Source organism: Theropithecus gelada, chromosome 17 (genome assembly GCF_003255815.1).
Source record: "Theropithecus gelada isolate Dixy chromosome 17, Tgel_1.0, whole genome shotgun sequence".
In the NCBI taxonomy this organism is placed as follows: domain Eukaryota; kingdom Metazoa; phylum Chordata; class Mammalia; order Primates; family Cercopithecidae; genus Theropithecus; species Theropithecus gelada.
In genome coordinates, this window is record NC_037685.1 from 41,864,025 (window position 1) to 41,883,353 (window position 19,329).

General features: G+C 40.0%; 2 protein-coding genes across 3 annotated transcripts in view; both read left to right on the forward strand.

The window, feature by feature from the left end:
• The window catches only part of BIVM (basic, immunoglobulin-like variable motif containing), a 41,050-nt gene extending 27,510 nt beyond the window's left edge, over nucleotides 1-13,540 (forward strand). For both annotated transcript variants that reach the window (XM_025364016.1, XM_025364018.1), the window contains exons 8-11: nucleotides 3,780-3,912; nucleotides 6,741-6,827; nucleotides 10,891-10,987; nucleotides 11,815-13,540. In XM_025364016.1, coding sequence (XP_025219801.1) covers nucleotides 3,780-3,912; nucleotides 6,741-6,827; nucleotides 10,891-10,987; nucleotides 11,815-12,108 — 611 coding nt within the window. In that variant the 3' untranslated portion in view covers nucleotides 12,109-13,540. The remainder of the gene's footprint in view (nucleotides 1-3,779; nucleotides 3,913-6,740; nucleotides 6,828-10,890; nucleotides 10,988-11,814) is intronic.
• A 4,208-nt stretch (nucleotides 13,541-17,748) lies between these two features.
• The window catches only part of ERCC5 (ERCC excision repair 5, endonuclease), a 30,467-nt gene continuing 28,886 nt past the window's right edge, over nucleotides 17,749-19,329 (forward strand). The window contains exon 1 of the mRNA XM_025364015.1: nucleotides 17,749-18,289. Within this exon, the coding sequence (XP_025219800.1) occupies nucleotides 18,202-18,289 (88 nt within the window). The 5' untranslated portion in view covers nucleotides 17,749-18,201. The remainder of the gene's footprint in view (nucleotides 18,290-19,329) is intronic.

Here is a 19,329-nt window from a genome sequence, read left to right on the forward strand (position 1 = left end):
ACAAAATCTATCAAAGAAACTCTGGGTATCGAGGATACATCAGCTATATAAATTTAATCAAATTCCCAAAGTAAGAACATATAATTTTTAAATTAATGGAATGGAGTAAAACACTAAAAGGGCCATGGAGAGAGTTGACTTAGGAACCACTATTCTGGAATTTTAAAAGATTTTTGATCAACTGTCTTGTCCAACTTTAAGATTTTATACTATGATCTTGCTAGAAATTCTCATTTGTAGATCTTTTGAATATCTGTACTTTATTTATTTTATTTTCCAATAGTCTGGTACCTCCCAAGTTCTTTGTGACTTATTTAAATGTAATGATTTGGTGCATGTGTTAACCAGTTCCCTTAATAATCAGGATGTGTAGCATTGGGTCCCAGTGACTTTTTTTTTTTTTTTTTTTAATCTATGTGTTTAAATTTCCTTCAGCATATATTCACACTTTTTCATTGAGGAATGGGATAAACTACCTATTTTCCTTAATTTTTTTTCTTTTATTTTGTTAGGAGGTTGAGGTGGTTACTATAATTTCTTTGAGTAAGTTTTAATACATTTTTCAAATTTTATTCCTACTTTCATTTTTTTTTTCCAGAATATTCGACTTCTTACTGCTTTTCTGTGTGCATTTCTGGAAGCATAATTAATCTGCCTACTCCTCCTGAAATATTTTTGTCTTTACCTTTGCTAATTGGGGGAGCCAATTAAGCCCTGCTTCATCTCTGATATGTTCCTTGCCCACCTTAGCCCTGGATTCCTCTAAATTCCTGTAGTACTGATTATTCACACCCATCATTTTCCATTTGCTATGTGCTATGTTTTATTATGTTTCACCTGTTTATGTTTCACCTGTTTAACAGCTCCTTGACCATAGGGACTGTTCTGAGTAGCCCTTACATTCTAGATATGATGCCCACGACATCACATGTTACCCTATGTATTCTGATGGTATTCAGGGGGTAGGGTGGTTGATGTGTAAAGCAGACATCTCTTCTGTTCTCTCCCATTGCGGAAGAAAGAGTTGCAGAGATAGGCTTTCTCTTTTCTTTCTGGGATGTTCACTGGTGAAAACCGTTGTCAGTAGCGCTGTTTGTTTAAAAACACTTTTAAATGGATCTTCTCTCTGTGCTTAAATTGTTTTTTAAGGACCGCTAGCCCTGTTTTTCACAATGGGCTTTACGTTTTCCTGGGGACCACACTGCTGTGATTCAGGGACTTCCCGGTGCTTATTTCCAATGGGCTCTCAGTAACTGTAAATTAAGCACACTAATGGAATAAAAGTGAAGTCCGGGGCTTTTGATAAGACTTAGCTGTTAATATGAGTATTTTTTTCAGAGATGTCACTAGCCACAGTGAGAATTTATTCTAGGAGTTGCCAACATTAAGTCTCTGTTCAGATAACTTCAAAGTATGGGTTCACTTAGCCACCAACATTTGTGCCAGGCAAGTCCAGATTCATTTTTTTTAAATCAGCTAGCTTGAAAATTGTATTTATGTTCATGTATTTAGTTTTTTTCTAGGGGGTATTGCAGTTCATAACTTTTGCTTATGCCGTGCAGATCATGGGTCTGCATTGGTGGTGGTTGCTTTGTTGCTTAAGTTTCAGATTTTAAAGATATACTGAAGTACAGACTCAACTTCATTCTGAATTTAGCTTCCCTCAGTAATACATTTGTGTCTTCTCATATACAGAATTACTTTCTTGGACAACTACCTTAATGTATTAAATGCTGTATTTACTGGCTTGGCACGGTGGCTCACGCCTGTAATCCCAACACTTTGGGAGGCTGAGAGAGGTGGAACATTTGATGTTGGGAATTTCAGACCAGCCTGGTCAACATAGTGAAACCCTGTCTCTACTAAAAACACAGAAATTAGCTGGGCATGGTGGTGAGTGCCTGGAATCCCAATTACTTGGGAGGCTGAAGCATGAGGATCGTTTGAACCCGGGAGGTAGAGTTTACAGTGAGCCGAGATCACGCCACTGCACTCCAGCCTCGGCGACAGAGCAAGACCCTGTCTCAAAAAAAAAATAAATAAAAATAAAAAAATAAAAAAATAAAATTTTTAAAATGCTGTATTTACTATCTTTTCTTTCAGAGGGTGATCTTTTTCTGATTTTGGCCTGAAATTGTTGGGTTGTCCCACAGTAGGCCTCTCTATACCATTATACCCCATATTCTATAAACTAGATCATGGGCTGTTCCCTGAGTATATTCCTTCTTCCCCAGTGGTTTGTTTTCTCCTAATGCTCTTTCCTCTGTCTAGATTGTTGAAATCCTGACACTTCATTAAGTTTCATCTTGAATGCTACTTCTTATTGACTCCTCAAACCTGATGTGCTGTTTCTCTTTTGAATTCTAGACCCCTTTTGTGGCACTATCTTATTCCACTTTATATAAAAGTTACTTGTTCCAACTTCCCTACTAATAGACTTTAGGGACTGTGCATCACTCCTTGGCTCTCTGCTACAGCCATGGACCTGCTGTTCTTAGTAGTCTTCAGCTATTTCAGTGGCCAGAAAGTCAATCATTGAAACTATGATTTTGAAGCTTTCATCTGCTTCATCTATTTTTAGGATTTCTAGTTTTAATGGGCTGTTTATGAATAAATAATTTAGCTTCTTCTGGGAGATGCAAGTTAATGAAACCTCAGTTAATGGCTTTGAGTACTAAGTGCTGGTAAAAAGTCATTTCTTATGGTAATACTTTTGAAATTGACCACTATTATAGTTATGGCAAATGTCCAAGGAAGAGTGGATATAAGAGGGTGTGGTGGTACTACCAGCCTGTCTCTGTAGAGATGTTATCTTTGTCACTTGGCTTTTGAAGGCTACTCCTCTAGCCTCCATAAGTTTTGTGTAAAGATTAAAGTATGCATTAGTGTCGTAGAAAAAACGGGGTTCTTATCACACAACAAGGAAAGATTAGGCTCACAAATACTTTGAAGGGTGAGGGGGAACAGAATTTATTGGGTGAAAAGGAAAAACCTCAGCAAAGCGAGAAGGGTTCCTGCTAACAGGCCCTCATCTCACAGATTGAATCCCAGGTTACCACACAGGGACAGGAGAGGCCAGGCTCCTCCCCACTGCAAACAGCGGGCACTTCCCGAGGCCCAACCCCATCCTCCCAGCATGCAGACCAGTTGGAGATTCTCCAGGAAGCCCTTTTTACTTGGCTGTCTCATTAGTAGGAGAAGTTTGCATTTTTAGAACTTGTTTATTACCTGGAGTTTATTTTTATTCATATACATCAGTAGTCTTTTAAGTTGGGATGGGCGTACTGCATATATATTAGAACCTCTATATTTTAACCTAATTTTAAATTCCAACTTTTTGTATATCTTTTATAAAGACATTAGTACAGCGGTATATGTATATACTTTACAAATGCATGTGCTAATATTGGGCGTGCTTGTTCAGAATTTTAAGTGATAGCTGTGTACAACCAGAAAAGTTGAAACCATTGCTGAATACACTAGGTATCAGGTTTTAGACAAATTAAATTTCATAGACAACTGTGTGTGTTATTAGAAGGTTTTGGTAAGCAAGGACATATTTTAGTTCTTTAGTTTGCTAATGATCTTATTAAAGAGTAAAACAGAATACATTTATTAACATTTTTTGTACCTATCAATAGCCTCTTGTTTTTCCCCAGCAGTGTCAGTGTGTTCCAAGTAATGTCTTTTCTGTCCTTAAGCCCTTAACCAGTCCTTTGCGTAAAGCGTGGACACTGCTTTATGGGCTTTCAGTTTGTTTGTTTGTTTGTTTTTAATAGCTTCAGGGGCCCTGTCGAAGTTAACCCGTGGATTGAAAGATGAATCACTGGCTTATATCTATCATTGCCAAAATCATTATTTTTGTCCAATTGGCTTCGAAGCAACCCCTCTTAAAGCTAATAAAGCATTCAGGTAAGCATTGACATGTTTTAGAAAGTGCATTTTAAGAAATATTAAAAAATAGCCAGGCACTGTGGCTGTCGCCTGTAATCCCAGCACTTTGGGAGGCCGAGGTGGGCGGATCACGAGGTCAGGAGATAGAGACCATCCTGGCTAAGACAGTGAAACCCCATCTCTGCTAGAAATACAAAAAAAATTTAGCCAGGCGTGGTGGCGCGTGCCTGTAGTCCCAGCTACTTGAGAGGCTGAGGCAGGAGAATGGCATGAACCCGGGAGGCAGAGCTTGCAGTGAGCCTAGATCATGCCACTGTACTCCAGCCTGGGCAACAGAGTGAGACTCCATCTTAAAAAAAAAAAAAATTAAAAAAATATTAGAAGTCTCTGAAATTGGAAGGCTTGGTGATCTGCTTTCCTGACATCAAGTTAGACTATTCTTTAAGCATTATGACTTATTCTTCTGCAGAATTGCATTTAGTTAATTGTGCTGTTGAAAATATCCATTTAGATACTGTTGTTCAGTCATTATAGGAAAAAGTCATTTGAAAAATCACTTGTTTTTGTCTTAGAGACAGGGTCTCACTCTGTCATCCAGGCTGCAGTGCAGTGGTATAATCATAGCTCACTGCAGCCTCAAACTCCTGGCCTCAAGCGATCCTCCTGCCTCAGCCTCCTGAGTAGCTGGGACTACAGGCATGCACCACCATGCCCAGCTCATTAAATTTATTAATTTGTGTTTTCTATAGAGACAAGGTCTTGCTGTATTGTGCAGGCTGGTCTCAAACTCCTGGTCTCAAGTGGTCCTCCTGCCTGGGCCTCCCAAAGTGCTGGGATTACAGGTGTGAGCCACCACACTCTTCCTGAAAAGTAATTTTTACATTTATTATAAAACAGTTGCAAAGGATTTTACAGACTATGTCTTAGTGCCTCATCCAATGTCCCACATGTACAATGTATTGCAGAATCTAGTGTCAAGAAGATTGTCACAACTGAGTAAATTAAAAAGCGTCTTCTTTTCTTAAAGTGAAGAACATGGAATTTATCTGGGTTCCCCCTTTGTCCTGATTGCAAGGAAGCTCTGAGCCAATTTTTATTTCCAGTGTCAGAAACTACATGACCTTCATGGTTATCTTTCTTTTTTGCCTAATCCAGAGTTTCTGTTTTATTAACTATATAACTTTACTGGTAAACTTCCATCTTTTTGGAAGAGATGATCCCTAAGAAAGAGGTGACTGAGTTTTAATGGTTTTTTTCCTGCTTAGTCACTTTTCCTTATGATGGGTTGAGATAATACCAGGATGGTTCAAATCCAAGGGAGAAGTGTCTTGTTAAGAATTGGTGGGTGAGGTACATTGGTGTAATCTCAGCATTCTGGGAGGCCGGGGCAGGCAGATTGCTTGCACCCAGGAGTTCAAGACCAGCCTGGGCAACATAGTGTGAGACCCTGTCTCTACAAAAAATACAAAAATTAGCTGAGTTTGTTGGTGTGCACCTGTAGTCCCAGCTACTTGGGAGGCTGAGGTGGGAGGATCACTTGAGCTGAGATCATGCCACTGTACTCCAGCCTGGGCAACACAGTGAGACCCTTTCTGTAAAAAAAAAAAAAAAAAAAAAAAAAAGACTTGGTGAAAACACGAGCCATGAATACTTTGAGCAAAGGGATTGGCTTGGTCATGGGAAAAGGATGAGTTCTTTTTTTTTTCCTTTTTTTTTGAGACAAGGCTTTGTTCTGTTGCCCAGACTGGAGTGCAGTGGTGAGATCATAGCTCACTGCAGCCTCAACCTCCTGGGCTTAAGTGGTCCTCCCACCTCAGCCTCCTGAGTAGCTGGAACTACAGGTACACACCACCACACCTGGCCAATTTTTCTATTTTTTTTGGAGACAGGGTTTCAGCGTTTCACCATGTTGCCCAGGCTGGTCTTGAACTCCTGGGCTCCAGTGATCTGACCACCTCAGTCTCCCAAAGTGCTTGGATTATAGGCATGAGCTGCCACACCCAGCCAGGATGGGTTATTTGGGGTTGGAGGCCATGTGACCTTGGAGTCCCACTCAAAGGCTCCTCAGGTTTAGGGAAGAGAGAGATGCTGAGACAGGTTGGAATGACCTGGGAGAACCAGGAAGCTGGAAGTTGTGTTTTGTGAATGAGAAGCCAGAGGGAACTCTCTTGTTCTCTCCAAATGCTGAAATGCTTTATTCATCTTTCTGGAGGTGGAATTTCTTGTAAGTGAGGTATACTGTGTGTTTCTTTTATTATTTAATCCTGCATCTTCACCTGATTTCAGACATTTATCAAATATAAATCATGGTTTTAAACCGACTTTGTACCCTTTAAAAGAGAGTTCCTCACTTCTGTCTTTACCTAAGAATCATGTGAGATTTTTTAAAAAAACTATAAAAATCCCCAGCTGTACTCCAGACCTATTCGAATTAGAATGTCCAGGGATGGTATTAGGAAATCAGTGTGTTTAGAGACTCCATTGCTTTAGGCTTTTATTTTTAGGATGCCTTTTGAGATGTCTTGAATTCACAGTGAAAGGAGAAGAGTAGTGGAAAAATGCAGGTAGCATTCCAGGATTTTTTTTTCTCCTAGAATTTTAGAGGTGGTCTATTAAAACATTTTATAGCCCTAGATTTTGAATAGAGGATTAAGGCTGAAATTTAATTTGTGAGTTCTCTTTAATGGCCTATGGAAATTTACCCTCACCTAAGCTCTAATGTCTGTTCTTGATGAATGAATGCCGTGTTTGAGTACACTCTAGTATGCCTTTTATTAATATATAGTTGAAGCAATATACTCAAGGGAGTAACTATTAAACTTACTGCGAATGTATTTTATGTTTAGCAGGGGACCTCTCTCACCACAGGAAGTTGAATATTGGATCTTAATTGGAGAATCAAGTAGAAAACATCCTGCCATTCACTGTAAAAAGTATGTTGACTTCCCTTTATTTTCTTTAATTGGGGTAACATTTAGAGACAATGAAATGCACAGATCTTAGTTGTATATAATTAGTTTGATAAATGAATGCACCTGTATAATCACCACCCAAATAGGATATGGTACACTTTCATTGCCGTGGAAAATACCCTCACTCTCTACTCGTATCAATTTCCATAGAAAGCCCCTCTTCTGATTTCTGTCACCACAGATTTGCTTTGTCTCGTCTTGAATTCCATGTAAACAGAATCATACAATATTATTTTTGCGTCAATATCTTAAGTAACATATTTGAGATTCCTCCATTGTGTCACGTGTATCAGGAGTTTATTTTTTTTTATTGCTGAGTAGTGTTCTGTTGCATAAGCATGCTGCAATTTGTTTTCCATTTTCCTGTTGATGGGCATTTGAATTGCTTTGAGGTTTCATCTCTTGTGAACGAAGCTGTTAGGAACATTCATGTACAAGCCTTGAAACAAATTATATAAAAATTTTAGTGAAATATAATTCACATACCATAAAGTTCACCGCACCCACCATGCACAGTGGCTCATGCCTGTAATCCCAGCACTTTGGGAGACTGAGGTGGGAGGATCGCTTGAGCCCAGGAGTTCGAGACCAACCTGAGCAACATACTGAGACCATGTCACAAGCAAAAAAAAAAAAAAAAGGCAAGAAGATTGCTTGAGCCTAGGAGATTGAGGCTGCAGTAAGCTGTGATCATACCACTGCACTGCAGTCTCGTCTGGGTGACAGAATGAGATACTGCCTCAAGAAATGGGAAAACATGTACAATTCCACAGATTTTATTATAGTTACAGGGTTCTGCACCAGTCACCACTATCTAATTGCAGAAAATCTTCGTCACTCCAGAAAGAAATCCCATGCCCCTTGGCAGTCACTCCGCATTCCCTGAGCCTTGGCAACCACTGATCTACTTTCTGTCTCTAGGGATTTGACTATTCTTTTTTGTTTGGTTGGTTTTTTTTGAGACAGAGTCTCTTTCTCTTGCTTAGGTTGGAGTGCAGCGGTGTGATGTCAGCTCACCAAACCTTCACCTCCCAGGTTCAAGAGATTCTCCTACCTTAGCCTCCTGAGTAGCTGGGATTACAGGCGCCCGCTATCATGCCCAGCTAATTTTTGTATTTTTTGTAGAGACAGGGTTTTGCCATGTTGGCCAGGCTGGTCTCAAACTACTGACCTCAAGTGATCCCCTCGCCTCAGCCTCCCAAAGTGTTGAGATTACAGGCGTGAGCCACTGCACCCGGCTGGGATTTGCCTGTTCTTGACATTTCGTATAAATGGTGACATACAATATGTAGCATTTTGTACCGGGCTTCTTTCACTTAATACAGTGTTTTCAGTGTCATCCATGTTTTAGCATGGATTAGAACTTCATTCCTTTATATGGCCAAATCATTTCCTTTGTATGGATAAGTCACTTTTGTCGTACAAGTCTTTTAGAGGACATATGTTTTGTTCTCCTGGAAGATACCTAGGACTAGAATTGCTGATTCATAGTATAGATGTATACTTAAGAAACTGTGAGAAAATTCTCCAAAGTGGTTGTAAACCTTCTGATGAACAGAAGTTCTAATTCTAATTAATTTTAATTAAATTTATTTTATCAATTTTGTTCTTTTATGTGTTTTGTGCCTAATAAGAAATTTTTGCCTACCACGACCTCAAAGATGCTTTCCTGTTTTTTTCTAGAAGCTTTATAGATTTTATGTTTAGATTTCTGATCCATTTCTATTATTATTTTGAGACAGGGTCTCTATCACCCAGGCCAGAGTACAGTGGTGTGATCATGGCTCACTAAAGCCTTAACCTCCTGGGTTCAAGTGATCCTCCCACCTCAGACTCCTGAGTAGCTGAGACCACAGATGTGTGCCCCCATGCCCTACTAATTTAAAAATTTTTTTTGTAGAGATGGAGTCTTGCTGTGTTGCCTAGGCTGGTTTAAAACTCCTGGGCTCAAGTGATCCTGCCTCCTTGGCCTCCCAAAGGGCTGGGATTACAGATGTGAGCCACCATGCCTAGCCTTAATTACCTTTTGTGTGTGGTATGTGGTAGAGCTCAACTCTGATTTTTCCCCCGGTGTTTATCTAGTTATTTACAAAGATTTTCCTTTCCTTATTTAATTTCTTTGGTGCCTCTGCTGAAAACTGTATGTGTGGGCTCTTTCTGGACTCTGTCCTACTAATCTGTCTGTCCTTTTACTGACGTCAAACTCTGAATTGTTTATACTAAATCCTGAAATTAGCTAACACGAATTTTCTGAATTTTTCTTTTTCTTAAAGATTGTTTTGGCTCTTCTAGGACCTTGGCTTTTCCATAAAAATTTTAGGATTTGTCTTTTTGCTCAAAAGCCTGTTAAGATTTTGATGAGGATAGAATCTATAGAATTCATAATTTCGGCTGGGTGCGGTGGCTCACACCTGTAATCCCAATACTTAGGTGGGAGGATCACTTCAGCTCAGGATTTCGAGACCAGCCCTGGCAATATGGTGAAATCCCATCTCTACTAAAACTACAAAAATTAGCCAGGCATGGTGGCATGTGCCTGTAGTCTCAGCTACTCGGGAGGCTGAGGCGGGAGGATGAACTGAGCCTGGGAGGTCGAGGCTGCAGTGAGCTGAGATTGCATCACTGTACTCCTCCCTCAGTGACAAGGTGAGACCCTGTCTCATAAATAATGGAAGAATTAATAGTTTAGTTTTAGGAGAATTGACATTGTAACAACATGGACTATATCTTTACTTAATTAGAACTTTAATTTCAACTTTTTAAAAAAATTTTTCAGTATGGAGTTTTATGTCTTTTGTTAAACATTTTTTCTCAATGTGTTCTTTTACACTGCTGGTGGGAATGTAAAGTAGTACAATCACTATGGCAAACAGTATGGAGATTCTTTAAAGAACTAAAAGTAGCTCTACCATTTGATCCAGCAATCCCACTACTGAGTATCTGCCCAAAGGAAAATAAGTCATATGAAAAAGACACAGGCACACACATGTTTATAGTGACACAATTCTCAATTGCAAAGATGGAGAATCAACCTAAGTGCCCATCAACCAATGAGTGGATAAAGAAAATGTGATATGAATATACCACGGACTACTACTCAGCCATAAAAAGGAATGAAATGATGTCTTTTGCAACAACTTGGATGGAGCTGGAGGCAATTAATTCTAAGTGAAGTAACTCAGGAATGGAAAACCAAATATCATATGTTCTCACTTTAAGTGGGAGCTAAGCTCTGAGGATGCAAAGGCATAAGAATGATATAATGGACTTTGGGGACTCCTGAGGGAAGTCTGGGAGTGGGGTGAGGGATAAAAGACTACATATTGGATACAGTGTACACTGCCTGGGTGACGGGTGCACTAAAATCTCAGAAATCACTACCAAAAAACTTATTCGTGTAACCAAAACCCAGCTGTACTACCAAAACAATTGAAGTAAAATAAAAGATATTGCAATAAAAAGTTTTTCCTCAGTGCGTTATACTTTTTGATGCTATTGTAAATTGATTTTTAAAAAATTTCATTTCCTCATTATTTGCTGGTTGAATACAAAATTACAATTGATTTACCTATGTAGACCTTGAATCTTAACATCTTTACCAAATCCTATTAGTTCTAGTAGTTGTTTTGTAATTCCCTTGGATTTTCTGCACAATTGTGTTGTCTGCTAATAGAGACATATTAACTTTACATTATTTTAAAAGTGGACTTGACTGTAATTGAAAAGGAAATATAGCATGTTGCTGCTTTAGCCTGCAGGATGTCATCTAATATGTTGGTATTTATTTATTCTGTAGGAAGAGTAACCAATTGTATACTGAGAACCTTGGCAATGGTTGGATAAACAGAATTGTCATAAAACTAGAAGTTATTACAGTTTAGTAGATGAAACAATGTTGAGATAAGAGAATTACTGCCAGTTATTGCTGTGATAATATTGCAGCAACTTGCTCATGAAAAATTCCATTGCAATGATACTTTGGACCTAAAGAAAATTGTGCTTTATCCTTTCTTCTTAACTATAGATGGGCAGATATTGTTACTGATCTAAACACTCAAAATCCAGAATACCTGGATATCCGGCACTTAGAGAGGGGACTGCAGTATAGAAAAACAAAGAAGGTAAGAAGAACACCATTGTGTTTGAAGGCATTTCCCAGCTGACCAAAATGCAGTGTTTTACTTAGCACTCTTTAGGTTGTAAATAACAGAAACTTACATTTTATAGAGGAGTGAAAATTATTTTAAGGACACAGGGCTCTCTTTAAAACCCTAGGGCAAGGGGTATGACCTGGAGTCATAAAGGAATGGTAGATGGTAGCAGGTATTGGAATGATAGCAAGGGCCAAGTAATTGGTAGTCTGCTTCACTCTTTTGGGGGCTATACATTGTTCTTAGCTCTCCTTTTGTCTGATTACTTTCTTCTTATGATCATCATCTTTCAACTTATGTATCTTTTTTAGATGAACAGTCTAGACTGAGACTGAGCTGTCTTGGGTTCAGTTCCATAGTCTTAGCCCAGCTTGGGCCAGATTAACTGTGGCCTTGTGGCAGAGTCATGTGTACAAACAAGGCTTTGAGGGAGGCTCTCGGGAAATGATATCCCATTGATACAATCTTACTCATAAAACTATATGAAGAATAGGAGAGAGAGGAAGAGGAATGATCTTGGTGTTTGAATTAGGCAGATGGGGAAGTTCTCTAGTATGTGTTGAGAGTAAGTAGTAGAGAGGTACGAGGAGGAAGGTGTTTTGGCTCCAGTGGGCATTGTTATATTTTGTAAAGGCAGCTGTCAGAAAAGGTGCAGGATAAGGTGCTCTGATGATGCCTGGAAGGAAAGTACCATTTTGAGGCAGGTGAAGTAAAAAAGAAACAAGGGAGTTCATAGGGACAAATTAGTACAAGTAATTTCCCTTTATTTTCTTCACCCAACTTTTTTTTCTTCTCAGGTTGGGGGAAATTTGCATTGCATCATAGCATTCCAGAGACTTAACTGGCAAAGATTTGGCCTTTGGAACTTTCCATTTGGAACTATTAGACAAGAATCACAACCTCCAACACATGCCCAGGGAATTTCCAAATCTGAGAGTGAAGACAATATTTCCAAGAAGCAGCATGGGCGTCTGGGCCGGTCTTTCAGTGCTAGTTTCCATCAGGAGTCGGCATGGAAAAAGATGTCTAGTATCCATGAGAGAAGGAACAGTGGTTACCAGGGTTACAGTGATTACGATGGGAATGACTGACTGTGCTTGGTACTGAACAGCTGGCATTATATATGAAACTGCTATATAGAGGACTGTATAAAGACAGTAGAAGATTTTAGTAAGCCTACATTAAATAGGAGCAGATCTTGTGGTATAAAAAATAACCTTGTAGTTCTCCAGATACTAAGCTTGTACATGATTATGATGGGTGATTTCAGATATATAAGCAGATAAGCACAGATTATTGTCCTTTCAAGTTAAGAGTATATAAATAATCTGGACAGAAAATTTCACAAAATTCAATAAAATTACAATTGTTGTCTAAATAAGTCAAACACAAATTCACTTAATAGCATCAAGATTTGAAATACTTAAGCATGAAGTGACTTTTTTAATGACTCGAATCTCTAGATATTTGTTACAGATAGTTTTATTCTCAAGACCAAGATGTAAAGTACCATCTGCCCTTAAAGAAATTGGGGCCATCAATTTCTAGTTTTCACTCATGGTTAACACGCATTTAAAATTATTTCATGAGTCTAGTAGTTCTTTGATTTATAGCAGGATCTTGCTTGCCTCATTTGTTTCCTGGTTATGTTCTTAGGATTCTGACTAAGAGGCAAAAGAGAAAAGACTCAAGAAACTGATCCTTTCTTTTGGTGCAAATGGATGACTTAGTGCATTGATTCCGATTTTTTGACTTTCTTGAATGGTTTGTAATAATCAAATATTGACAAGAACCTTAGGTCTTGAAAGACTTTTGTAAGTCTAGATGACGTTTGCCTTAGGGATAAAGTAAAAGAACAATTGGCACCTTAAGTTTCTATGCCCAGGGTTATCTGTGACATGAGATCTCCTGATATTTGATTGCTCTCTCAATATGGAGTCGTATGTTGATAACAGTACTGAAGATGCGTAAGAAATGCCCAAGTCACTCAGAGGACAACTACCCATATTCTAGACTCTGAGCTGTTTCCTTTTTTAAAAACCGTATAGACAATTAGCTGTTTGAAGTGAGTATTAAATATTTCAGAAGTGTGAATTTCATGTATTTGAGCTCCTCTAGCTGCTGTCAGTTTTTCTTCTGCTGCCAATCTGTGACTCACAAATGACTAGGATCTCTTGTTCTTTAATTTTAGGGTCTTGTTCCAGGACTCAAATCAGTAACTTGGTGATGACAAGGTGCTGAATATGTTGGTAACCATATCGCAATACACCTCAAGGAAAAGGTTCAGATTTTTATTTTTAAAATATTTTCATTTTTTCTTGAATTTTATATCCATTTGTTCACTCATACATGCCTAGCCTACAGAAGGGGATATATATTATGAAATGGTCATTTTTCTGAAGAGAATATTTTGCTTGAAATGCAAAGAACTGAAAGAGATTTGTAGGTTGTTGATTTTGTTACTTCATACTGGAACTTTTAAAAAGTTTTCATCAAATAAAGTTTTGTTTTCTACTTTTAATTGTATGAATGATTTTAAACCTTTGTTTTAGGTAGAAAGTACCATTATGTCTTTGAAGTACATGATAATTTGTCAATTCTGCTCAACTGGTACATCATAAGAAACCATCTTGTGTCTTTTATTATTAATGAAACAATATGCATTATGACTATAATTTTAGATTTCTAATTTAATAGGAAATAGACAATTTGATTCTGTTTGAACCAAATGAAGTTGTCATGTTTGTAGATCAAAAATGGTTGAATATCAGCAATTTCATACAGTTCAACTGAATATTTCAGAGAAGAGGTAGGTAGGAAGAACCAAGAGGAAAGGAGAAAAATGCAAAATAAAATAAGAAATTAAAGGATAGGGTGACACCTAGAAAAAGAGGATGAGTTATTCAAACTATTGACCATAATCAGTTTTTATAAAAGTCTTGATGTGTTCTAAGTTTGGCTTTCCAGTTATTAGGAGCACAATGAGGTTTGAGTTTAGTGAGATTATTTTTCCCGCAGAAGCTGTAAGCAAGAGTTACTGCATACTTGTCTTAGAAGATTAGTAAAATTCCCATCATATTTGATTTGTTGGTCAGCTCTGAGGAATCCCCATAGATACAATGAATATTCAAATACTGGCTCTGCACTTAACAAGCGGTATCACCTGTAGTGATATAGGCAAGTTAAGGTTAATTATTTTTCTGTGCCTACTTCCTCATTAGTAAAGTGGGGGTAATAGTATCTACTTTATAAATGATTTTGAAGAATAAGCTAATACATGTAGTGTTTAGAACAGTGCTTTGTAGATAGGAAGTGCTATTTAAGAGTTTGCTATTATCATTCCAAAAGATGTGAATTTTACTATTCAGAGTCTTTAGAGAGAGCCCTTTAGACAGCATCTTAAGGAGCTAATTCCTTTAAAATCTAATATGTACCCCTTAGTTGCTGTTTCTTCAAAAGAAGATGGAGTCTCGCTTTGTCGCCAAGGCTGGAGTGCAGTGGTGCTCTCTGCAGCCTCTGCCTCCCGGGTTCAAGTGGTTCTCCTGCCTTAGCCACCTGAATAGTTGGGATTACAGGCATGCACCACCATGCCTGGTTAATTTTTGTATTTTTAGTAGAGACCGGGTTTCACCATGTTGACCAGGCTGGTCTGGAGCTCCCGGCCTCAAGTAATCCGCCTGCCTCGGCCTCACAAAGTGCTGGGATTACAAGCATGAGCCACCGTGCCCAGCCTTTGCTTTGGTTTTAAAAGTACTTACAATACTCAAATACCTATGTTGGCTATTTGTTTTTACCCAGCTCATGGGCAGAAAAAAAATAAAAGTTTATTTAGATCAAATTCTGCGCAGTTCCTTTCCCTCCTACCATTATTGTTAAAGAATTGTGTGGTATCATTAGGCCAAGTTGGTGCAGCAGCTACAATACTTCCCAACTTGTCTTCTCCCAGACTGGAGGGGCTCAGGCAGCTCCTCTAGGATCCATCACATTCTGCATCTCAACTTTACCCATAACACTCCCACCCCTCCTGTACCAGCGATTCACTCAACTAAATTAGACACCATTATCAGGTCAATTCTTAAATAGCTCAACAACAACAACAACAACAAAAAGATGTTGGCGGCATTCCCGTTTTGCTGGCAGAAACTGAGGCTTTCATTGGTGAAGAAACTTGCCTAGGCTCATAGTGTTAGTTTCTCAGGGCTACCATAACAAAACACCACAGACAGGGTGGCTTCAACAACAGAAATTTATTTTCTCACGGTTCTGGAAACTAGAAGTCCAGGACCAGGCAGGTTTGGTTTCTTCTGAGGCCTGTCTCCTTCACCTGGAGAGGGCCGCCTTCTCACTGTGTCCTCACATGGCCTTTCCTCTGTGCCTGTCATCCCTGGAGTCTCTCCATGTGGACCAATTTCCTCTTCCTACAACAACACCAGTCAGATTGGATTTAGGGCCTATCCTAATGGCCTCATTTCAATTTAATCATTTTTAAATGCCATGTGTTCAGACAGTCACATTCTGAGGTACTCAGGCTTCAACAAATGAATTTTGGAGGACACAATTCAGACCATAACACAATGCAACGTATGTCTCAGATGAGATCTGAATGAATTATCAGCCTAACCTCCAAGCAGATTCTTCCAACAGACTGCAAGGTGTACTGGAGAGCTTTAGACTAGAGGCTTAAGAGGTCATTTAGGCAATATTTACAGAACTGCTAAGTGCCAGGAGTGGGGGATGTAACAGTCAACAAAATCGTTCTTCGTTTCACTAAGTTTACGGTCTACCATGGGGAAGAGACAAATACTGAATAGGCAATTATATTACTCTCAGTAAAATAACAACTGGGAACGGTTTCTGGGGATTACTTTACATATGGAGGAAACGCAAAAAACACTTTGTCAGGATTATTCCTGTAGAAAATTAGTTGTGACTAGGTCAACCAAACATGGCCACTGGGAACCATCTTGTTGGGCATAGAAATAGTTTTGTTAAAAATGGATTTCTCCACAGAGCACGGTGGCTCATGTCTGTAACTCCAGCACTTTGGGAGACTGAGGCAGGAGGATTGTTTGAGACCAGGAGTTTGAGACCAGTTTGGGCAACAAAGCAAGACCCTGTCTCAAAAAAAAAAAAAAAAAATCAGGGCGTGGTGGTGGGGGCCTGTAATCTCAGCTACTTGGGAGGCTGAGGCAGGAGCATCACTTGAGCCGGAGAGGTGGAAGTTGCAGTAAGCTGAGATCGCACTACTGCACTCCATCCTGGGCGACAGAGTGAGACCCTGTCAAAAAAATTAAAATAAATAAATAAATAAATAATCAATTTCCCATATACTTCTGTTATAAAGAAGTCTTTAAAAAAATTGCCCGCTCTCTTAAATCAGCCTTTTCACTGAGTTTAAATTTAGTTCAAATTTGAACAAATATGGATGCTAACACTGTCATTTATTGAGTAGTTACTAGTGCTAAGTGCATTGCATGTAACACCTTGAATCCTTACCTGAAGTCTGCAAGGTTGGTTTTATGCCCTGATTGCTGATGGGGACACAAATTCTGGAAAATTGTGACTTTAGTAAGACCATAGGGAGGCATGATGGGGGGATTTGAATCTTGGCCTGAGGGTTCCAGAGCTGTGGCCTTTCCTGGGGTTACTCTGTTAATTGATTTCTAGTCATTTCTGATCTACAAGCCGTGGCATTATAAATTTTAGATGCCGAAGAAAACTAAACTATATGTCAAGGATTAAGGCTTGTGAACCCCCAAAATTTGAGACAGGTCTCAATTAATTTAGAAAGTTTATTTTGCCAATGTTAAGGAAGTACACCTGTGACACCGCCTCAGGAAGTCCAGATGACATGTGCCCAAGGTGGTTGGGGCACAGCTTGGTTTTATACATTTTAGGGAGGCAGGAGACATCAATCAATATATGTAAGTACACTGGTTCCTTCCAGAAAGGTGGGGACAACTCGGAAGCACGAAGGGCTTCCAGGTCACAGGTAGATGAGAGACAAAGGAGGTAATCAGAATATGCATCTATCTCAGTTAGCAGAGGAATGTCTGACTAGAATGGGAGGCAGGTTTTGCCCTAAGCAGTTCCCAGCTTGACTTTTTCCTTTTGTTCAGTAATGTTGGGACCCCAACATTTTCACAGGCTTTAAATTTTATTACTCTTTGGTTACTACGTGCTAGCATACAAGTAAATAGTACAAAACCAAGAAGGCATCCACCTTTCGGTTGTCTCTTCACGTGTAAAACAACATTTAGTGTTAAGTGTCTTCACAACTGGCGGCGCAAAGGTGAGAAACCGATACTAAAAAAGCGCGTAGAAAATCGTCACCTCACAGCCTGGGCAACACAGGGAAATCTCGTTTCTACAAAAATAATTCGCCCAGCGTAGTGGTGCGCGCCTGCGGTCCCAGCTACTTGAGAGGCTGAGATGGGACAATCGCTTGAGCTAGGGCAGCAGGAGTTCCAAGCTGCAGTGAGCTAAGAATGCGACGCTGCACTCCAGTATGGGCGACAGCGTGAGACCAAAAAAACAAAAAACAAAAACCCGTTACCCAACCAAGAAGGTGCTTTTGCACACTGTTTTAATGCTTAACGATTTCAGAATGCCAGCGTGGCGGTAGCAACTCACCAAGAAATCAACACTGGAGCTAAACCTCTCACTTCCGGAGTGCTGCAAGCGCAGAAAATATACGTCAGGTACGGAGGCGGGACTTCCGCCCTGCGCGTCGTATTAGACGGAAACCGAGCGGGTCCATTCTTCGTGGGTTTGCGGACCCACCAGCAAAGGCGAACGGTGTTGCAGAGACATCTTCTGGCTGTTTCCGTCGCCTGCGTGGCCCTGTCACCCCGGTCTTACATTAGAGGCGCAGACGTTTGGGCCTAAGCGCTGGCGAAACGACGCCCTACCCCTCCCCACCAAAGGCCATTCTCTGGACCTGTCTTTCTTCCGGGAGGCGGTGACAGCAGCTGGGACGTGTTGCAGCCGGAGTCTCTCCCCTGTAATGCGCTCCCGTTAGTGCTTTCCCCCGCCCTGGAAAATCGTGGCTTCTGTATTATTTGCCATCTTTCCTGTGTAGGAGCAGGGAGGGATTCCTCCCAGGGTCCTAGGCGGCGGTACAGCCCGTCGTAGAAGAATTAGAGTAGAAGTTGTTGGGTCCCCTCTGAGGACTCAGCCGCCTCATGGGGGTCCAGGGGCTCTGGAAGCTGCTGGAGTGCTCTGGGCGTCAGGTCAGCCCCGAGGCACTGGAAGGGAAGATCCTGGCTGTTGGTATCCTTAACGCCGCGTTGGGACTTGGGGTGCAGGGATTCGGGGCTGGATTCTTCGCGGGGCTCTGCCTTGGGCACAGAGTGGCATCTGCAGGATGATGGTCCTGGGTCGGGGTCGGGGTCGCTATAGAATCTTTGTCACTAGGGTTTCTAAGTACAGTCGTACCTTGGTATCCCCGGGGCTTTGGTTCCAGCCCCGCCTCCCCATACCGCGATGTTCAAGTTCCTTCAAGTCCCTTATATAATGGCGTGGTATTTGCATATAAACTATGCACTGCCTCCCGTAATCTTTTAAATTGCTTCTAGATTACTTGTAATACCGAATGCAATGTAAGTGATCTGTAAATAGTTGTTATACTGTATTTTTAAAATTTTTGTAGTTTTTATTGGTATGTTTTATTTATTTATTTTTTTCCACCGCAAATATTTTTGATCCGTGGTAGGTTGAGTGCGGAATCGGGTGATGAGGAGGGCCGCCCAGTCTGCTTTCCCCAGCTTTGCAGTCTTAGCGGCCTGTGCATCCTGGTTTGTCTCTTTGTGGCAGTGCTTTATGTTCCTCTCTGCTTTAATTCTCTCATCTGCAAAGTGGAGGTGGTGATAGTATCTACACACAGGATTGGAATGAGGAATAAATAAATTACCTAAATGGAGAAGTTTAGCGCCAGTAATACAGTAAATCTTAAAGTTATTATCCCGTGCGGGAGGTCAGTATGGAGAGAAGAGTAGATTTCAACCATTAGTTTTGCTTGAGTCTTGCCCCATTTATGTTTCTTAGAGGAAGGGTAGTGTGGACAGGTGTTTTACCATTTTTTTTTAAAATTGACTTTTTAAGGACTGTTGTTTTTGTACATGTTTGGCTGGTTTTGTTTGTCATTGGAATTAAATTCTTTTTTCATTAGCAAAACGTGATACTGTTTTTGAAATTTTGATCTTTTTCTGTTACGTAGTCCTTTTTTTTTTTTTTTTTTTTTTTTTTGAGTGTCTATTCTGGCTCAGAATCTGGTGATACCTTACACCAATTTCCTAAATGGGGATCTATGA